This window comes from Hylaeus volcanicus, chromosome 4 (assembly GCF_026283585.1).
Source record: "Hylaeus volcanicus isolate JK05 chromosome 4, UHH_iyHylVolc1.0_haploid, whole genome shotgun sequence".
Lineage (NCBI taxonomy): Eukaryota > Metazoa > Arthropoda > Insecta > Hymenoptera > Colletidae > Hylaeus > Hylaeus volcanicus.
Window position 1 is genome coordinate 2,059,449 of NC_071979.1, and position 7,470 is coordinate 2,066,918.

Consider the following 7,470-nt stretch of genomic DNA (forward strand, 5'->3'; position numbering starts at 1 on the left):
TAATAGCCACGTACAATATTATACAAAAATTTACAAAACTGTAGAAGGCAAATGTATCGTATTATATATCAATGGATTCGGAAAGAAATTTCCGTTCATTTTTGTCGTTATATAAATTTTTGTATCTCTTAAAATAATGTAATAAAAAATTTTTTGTTATAAACAAATTACATTTTACAAAATCTGTGACCACTTTTTGTTTTACCTCATGAAACCATGAATCTTTTCCCTAAGAAGATTTCTTATATCTATTGTAGTTTTCGAGATAGCATTTTTCTGCTGAAACTTCATGGGGTGATTTCAACCCCTAAACTTGCGATTGGGGGGCAGCTATTAAAAAATACGTATCCCTTATTTTCACTTGCTTAATGTACCCACCAAGTTTCATCAAAATCGGAGACGGACAGTTGGATATGTTCCCTTGTAAGTAAGAATAATATATTTATAACGATACCGTCTTTAAATAAAGATTGTGCAACTTCTATTTTTCTTATAAAATATAAATGTCGAATACAAATTATTTTCCTAATAAATCCTAAGAACTCATACAACATACATGTATAGAAAATATAAAACGAATCTACGTTTACTATCTGTATGTGTGTAATTATTATTTTACTTTTGATAACTCGTAGAAAGTCGTAAAAATGTTCAAATTTTGTAATGGTGAATGTCGATTAAACTTTTCTTGAACGTGTGTACATCATCTACGACCTTACAATCAATTATGAACAGTAAGGATATAACCGGAGTTACGAAGGAGTGTATACTGGATTGTAAGTGGATCAAGGTTTGTTCCATTGCACGAATCTGGTTTGCCCGGAGTTTCCGATTAACGCAACGACTCGCATTACGCGTGATGCGTACGAGGCGTGGTTGTATTGTGTAACCGGCGACACCGGCACTTTATAGCGGAGAAAGTATTGAAGAACGCAACGCCTGTTCGTGAATTGTTAATAAAAAGCGGCCTCTTTAACTAAGAGTAACATCAAAGTTAGACATTATTTCGTTTGAGATTTATTCTATAAGAAACATTATAAATTAAAGAAATAAAGTTTATAATGTTATTAATTACACTCGTATGTTTTAATATAACAATTACATCTATTACTTTATTTCATGTTATAGACAAAGTTAAAGAATCAGAAATAAACATTGCGTAGCATTAGAATAGTATTTCTATAGGAACTCGCTATAAATACAAAAATCATGTTAGGAGCGTGTTCTTTCTACATTTACATTTATTACTTTACTTCTTATTGTAGACAAAGTTAAAGAATCAGAAATAAACATTGCGTAGCGTTAGAATAGTATATCTAGAGGAACTCGTTATAAATACAAAAAACATGTTAGGAGCATGTTCTTTCTCTATGCTTTTTTATGTGATTCTTCACAAAAATTTTTCAACCCTTCCGTATCTTTGCGAATCACGTGGAATATGAGAAACAATAATTTCGTCAGTCGTTTCGACTCTTTCTTTTTTAAATTTTAAGACTAAGTAGAATACATCATTAGTCTCAACTTCTACGGAACAAGCGTCTTATTCTTTCTAACAGAACATCGAAATGATTTGATTCTTCAGCTCAGGGTTAGAGACGCTCAATTTCATAACTTCGTTTTCACAGGAAGCTCCCTATAAAATTTTCAATGCGCATAACTGTTGAGCCTGTTGAGAGGAGTGTAAAACAATGGCGATTACAATGCGAAAAAAATATACATATCGAATTGAGTAAGCTGCTCCTTTTCGAAGTCGGTTAAAAAATAACCAATATTTATCCTGACTTCTGGTGACTATATCAGAGTACAAGATGTTAAGAGAAGAATAATGTGTAAAACAAGAAACAGAATACGAAAGTAATCAAGTGTGAAGTACCATTGTCAACTACGCCATATTGGACATGCGCAGTATTGCCAACTTTGTGTATACAGGGTGTCCCAAAAATGTTGGAGGTCCTTGAAAAGGATGGTTTGGGAGGTGATTTGAAACAACTTTTTCCTTAGCGAAAATGTTGTCCGAGGCTTCGTTAAGGAGATAGTAACGGAAAACCCCGACCAATCAGAGCGCGCGTATACCGTTGGAGCGCTCGCAGGAGCGTATGAGCGCGGCCGCATAGCGCGTAGCCACGCCTACTGCTGGCGCTCCACTGACATACTCGCGCTCTGATTGGTCGTGGTTTTCGCTTAATATCCTCTTAACGAAGCCTCGGACAACATTTTGGCTAAGGAAAAAGTTGTTTGAAATCACCTCCTAACCGCCCCTTTCAAGGTGTTATAACATTTTTGGGACACCCTGTATATACCCCTGAAGGGGCGCCACGATAATCTTGCCCGGGGCGCCAATATTGCTAAAACCGGCCCTAGCCATTGTCAACTACGCCATATTGGACATACGCAGTATTGCCAACTTTGAGTATATAGACAAAGATGCCTAGCACTCGAGCATGCGCACTGTTTTTAGCGCCAATGAAATATCTAATGCAACGATAATACTGGTGCCCTTAGTCATCCCATAGAATAATAGAAATATGAATGAATTTGGAAAAGATTATAGAAAAGATATGACAAATGTTGAAATAGAATAGAGATGTTATTTTTGAGAACTATTTTTGATAATTTCATAAGTGTAATCTCGGTCATTGTTATTTTTGAAAATGTTATAACTATAATAACAAGGTAATAATAGAAGCATTAGTAGAATAAGATAGTATAAGTTATTATGAGGAAGGTGCAATAAGAAGAAAGTACAAATGATAAGTGAGTTGATATTCGATCTTGTTTTAAGAATAGGAGTGCCATTAAAGATAACTAGATGAAAGATAAGATAAAACTATGTATCAGAGCAATTTTGTAAGACTGACATGTAAAACTACATTAAGGGTGGAATATTATGTGGTTCTATGTGCAATATATATAGGGCCTATATACAGGGTGTCCCAAAAATGTTGTAACACATTGAAAGAGGTGGTTCGGGAGGTGATTTCAAACAACTTTTTCCTTCCCGAAGATGTTGTCCGAGGCTTCGTTAAGGAGATAGTAACGGAAAACACTGACCAATCAGAGCGCGAATATGCCGATGGAGCGCCCGCGGTAGCGTATGAGCGCGACCGCCTAGCGCGTAGCCTACGCTCAACCGGCATATTCGCGCTCTGATTGGTCGGGATTTTCGCTTAATATCTCCTCAACGAAGCTTCGGACAACATTTTCGCTAAGGAAAAAGTTGTTTCAAATCACCTCCTGAATCTCCCCTTTCAAGGTGTTACAACATTTTTGGGACACCCTGTATATATGCCATATGTGTATACAGGGTGTCCCAAAACTCGGGGAGGAGCCGGAAATGGGGGGTAGCTGAGACGATTCTGAACAACAATTTCCTTTGCAAAAATGTCCGATGGGGCTTCGTTAAGGAGATATTAAGCGAAAACCCCGACCAATCAGAGCGCGCGTAGACCGTTGGAGCGGCCGCGGTAGCGAAGGCTACCAATAGGCTAACAATAATTCCTCTATACCGTTACTGGGTATATTGAAAGCCAAGTCTGTTTCCAAACACTGATCATTGTAAGTAAACAACCATCAACACAGTAAATAAATTCAAATAGCTAAATACTGCAATTGAAAAGCCTATAAATAGGCTCCCGGTAAATAAAGTGTTAACGACACTTTTTTCAATCGAGTGAAAAATATTTCACTTCTCATTCACGATTTCATCAAACATCACGGAAAAATGAAAAGATACGTATTCTATGAAAACATGGATTAAGGATAAACACGATTAAAGTAAACAAAGTACAATCGTCCCATGTAATTGCTAAAAAATGACTTTATTCGTGGAGCATTATTCCTATGGATGACAGATCGGTTCAGTGGAGGTAAGCTTGGGCTGGGGCAGCATAGGCGAAGGGCGAAGCGGCGATTTTGGCGACTGGTGCAGCATAGGCGACCGGAGCAGCGGCGTACTTTGCAATGGGTGCTGCGTAGGCGACCGGAGCAGCGGCGTACTTGGCGATGGGTGCCGCGTAGGCAACTGGAGCAGCGATTTTAGCTACTGGAGCAGCAGCGACGATGGAAGCGGCGGCTGGTTCTTTGCGGACTACGGCGTTGAATCCGTTGACTGGGTCGGCGACGTAGTCGACGATGCGCCTGGTTCCGTCGGACTCGAGGAGGGAGTAGCTGCCTTGGACGACATCTCCGTCGCGGGTTTCCTGTTGGCTCTTGTCGTCACCGGTCAGGCTGTCGCGGACGTCGTAGGCATAGCTGTACTGAGGATGGGGGTCGAAGTCGGCGTCCACTGCCTTGGCCACGGGGGCGACGGCGAGCGTCTTCGCCACAGGTGCGACTGCCAATGGAGCTGCCGCGGTGTAAGTCAGCGGAGCGGCGGGAGCGTAGGCCAGCGGTGCTGGAGCCAGCACTCCAGCATTGGCTGCTGCTACGAGGGCGGCGAAGGCGACGAACTATGGACACAATTGTTGTTCTTCGTTAAAAATATACAAAATGACAAAATGCAAACGGGAAAACTCTGTTTAATTATGTAAACTCTGTTTCGTTCCGTTAAATGGGATTGCGTTGCACCTGGTTCTACACTAATAATAACGTTGATTCGTTATTAGTAGACTGCGGATTTGTATGCATTTATAAGAAATTTGAATGTGCAAGAACCTACAAAAATGCAAACAATATGCAAGAATATAAAAAAGATCGAAAGTAAAGTTCATGTAATAATATTTGAAGAATAAAATATATTCTTGTTTAGGTTCAAGTTTTGTAGGCACGTTCGCGAAGATTTTATTTTGCGTAAAGGTCCGCAGTCTAGTTATTAGGTATACGCTTAAGTTTTCTAGGTTATGTTCAGATGGCACTGGATAACGATATACAGGGTGTCCCAAAAATGTTGGAGGTCCTTGAAAAGGGTGGTTGAAACAACTTTTTCCTTAGCGAAAATGTTGTCCGAGGCTTCGTTAAGGAGATAGTAACGGAAAACCCCGACCAATCAGAGCGCGCGTATACCGTTGGAGCGCTCGCAGGAGCGTATGAGCGCGGCCGCATAGCGCGTAGCCACGCCTACTGCTGGCGCTCCATCGGCATACTCGCGCTCTGATTGGTCACTGTTTTCCGTTAATATCTCCTCAACGAAACCTCGGACAACATTTTCGCTAAGGAAAAAGTTGTTTCAACCACCCCTTTCAATGATCTCTAACCTTTTTGGGACACCCTGTATACACAATATGCGAGAATATAAAAAAGATTGAAAGTGAAGTTCGGGTTATGATATTTGAAGAATAAAATAAATTCCTATTTAGGTTCAATTTTTGTAGGCACGTTCGCGAAGATTTTATTTTGCATAAAGGTCTGCAGTCTAGTTATTACGTATACGCTTAAGTTTTCTAGGTTATGTTTAGATGGGACTGGATGACGATATATCGGCAACTTTGAACAAATGAATATCGAATTATCGTTGACATAACCTCGATTTTAGTTTAGAAAGCGTAGATTCCAGTTGGGTAATAATGCAATTCAAAAACTTACCACCTAATACGGTTTTACGCGATATGGATTATCGCATTGTTGAATTCAGAAATGCAAAATGACAGATTAATTAATCTTTTTTGAGTTCCGATACAAAGTAGTCAAATTTGATGGGTCGTGTTAATAGATTAAGTAAGCACGCGCGAATAACTTTAGCAGACTACTATTGGAATACACTGCGCGATAATGTAGATTTACTATTTTTTAATTGTAATTAAACGCACTATTAGTAGGAGAAAAATAAGACAACAGTGCTATTTATGAATGGAAAGAAACGAATTTGACGAATATTTAAGGGTTAACACTCCGTTGGTAACGTATTTAACACTTTATCAACCGGTAGTTATCTATCCGTTATAACTTTGTTATCTATACGCTTCCATCGTTACATGAAATATTATTATATATAAATATTGACACTAAACCTGCTACGACTGGTCAAATGACAATACATGAATTATATACAATTGTTTTTGTATTTAATAAAAAATAGCGTCTTTAGAACTAATCTTATATTCCATAACAATAGAAATAGTTACACATGAACGTCAGTAAGTTTAGGGTTAACCCGAAAACGATTCTAATGGATATTGTACAGTACCAATCTTAAGAAAATAATCTACTGTCGGTCGGTAATGCGTTAACTTTTTAAAATTGTTTGATACGAATGTCCCGATATAAATAAATTGTAAAGTATTCGAATTTCTCGGTTAGGGTAACGAAATCTTAAGAAAATAATCTACTGTCGGTCGGTAACGCGTTAACTTTTTTATATCATTTAATACGAATGTCCTGATAGAAAATGATAGCAAAGTATTCGAGTTTCTCGGTTAGGGTAACGATATTATACGAAATATGCTCAGACAATGGAAGATTAAACACGCCCTCGAAACGAACCACGGGCTTTTCTTTAGTTTATACCTTGAAGGCCATTGTAGCTCTCTTGATTGGTAGATCTCTTGATCTGTCTGTCTGTGACGCGAATGATACCATGCTCGGGTGGTTTTCGGCTTTTATACCGCGCAACCAGGACCCACGGGCACGCTGACGTAACTGGGTGACGGTACCTTCGACGGTCACCCGATTCGCGGCCGCAGAGTGGCACAAAATTGAGCAAGAAATCGAACCACGCCCAACACGAACAATTCGAACACCGACGATGGTCGTTAGACCATCGTGAAGACCGCCGTGGTGGACTAGGCCACGTCCTTGCTACGAGTTACTTAACGCTTTACCGACTGGGTAGCCTATTAATCGGCTTTTTATCATCGAATCCGATACTCTGTTATCTTTTTTTTCTTTTTATTACTATACTCTATTATCTATTACTGAGACAGCATTGTATGCTACCATCGTTATACGAATTATGAAATGTACAAATGTTAATCTGAAAACGATTCTAATAGATAAAATAAATGTTGTATAATACCTACGCTATTAAAATAAATTTAAATTGAATTTAAATGTACGTTCGCACAGTTTACCTCCCGGGTAATATATTCATCTTTTTATCATTGCAATCAATACTCTGTTATCTATCTACTGAGACAGCATTGTATACTCTTATGGTTACACGAATTATCGAATATTATACGAATATTAATACTTTATCGACTGGTTTTAATAATATTTAATTCTCCCATTGTTATATGAATGATGAAATATTATATAAATATTAGTCAAAGCAGAAGGCGTTCATGGGTGAGTGAGGAAGCAGGTTGCGTTATAGTCAGAAAGTCGTGAGATCGAATCCCATCGGAGGTACAAAGATTTAAAAGAGCTTTTTTCGTCGTTTTCATGGAATCCAATCACAAGAACATAGTAAAGAAAATCATCTACCAATAAAAGAAACAAAATAATCAAAAAACAAATCTAATACATAAAATAACGAATAAAATATACGAATAACACTAATGTTGTCGAAATAAATAAATATTGAATTTAATTATA

The 7,470-nt window shown here is 38.2% G+C and overlaps 1 protein-coding gene across 1 annotated transcript; it reads right to left on the minus strand.

The window, feature by feature from the left end:
* Window positions 1-3,802: 3,802 nt before the first annotated feature.
* Window positions 3,803-7,095, minus strand: LOC128875052 (larval cuticle protein A3A-like). The gene is made up of 2 exons (XM_054120363.1): window positions 6,442-7,095; window positions 3,803-4,448 (listed from the first exon to the last, which is right to left on the minus strand). The coding sequence occupies exons 1-2, from the start codon at window positions 6,511-6,513 to the stop codon at window positions 3,858-3,860; spliced, it is 663 nt and encodes a 220-aa protein (XP_053976338.1). The 5' UTR covers window positions 6,514-7,095; the 3' UTR covers window positions 3,803-3,857.
* Between the last annotated feature and the right edge of the window lie 375 nt (window positions 7,096-7,470).

Bases quoted from the DNA above. Each gene is read 5' to 3' on its own strand.
- LOC128875052 (XM_054120363.1), bottom strand. From the start codon at position 6,513: ATGGTATCATTCGCGTCACAGACAGACAGATCAAGAGATCTACCAATC. The intron at 4,449-6,441 runs GTATAAACTAAA...TTGTGTCCATAG, and splicing joins GAGCTACAATGGCCTTCAAG to TTCGTCGCCTTCGCCGCCCT.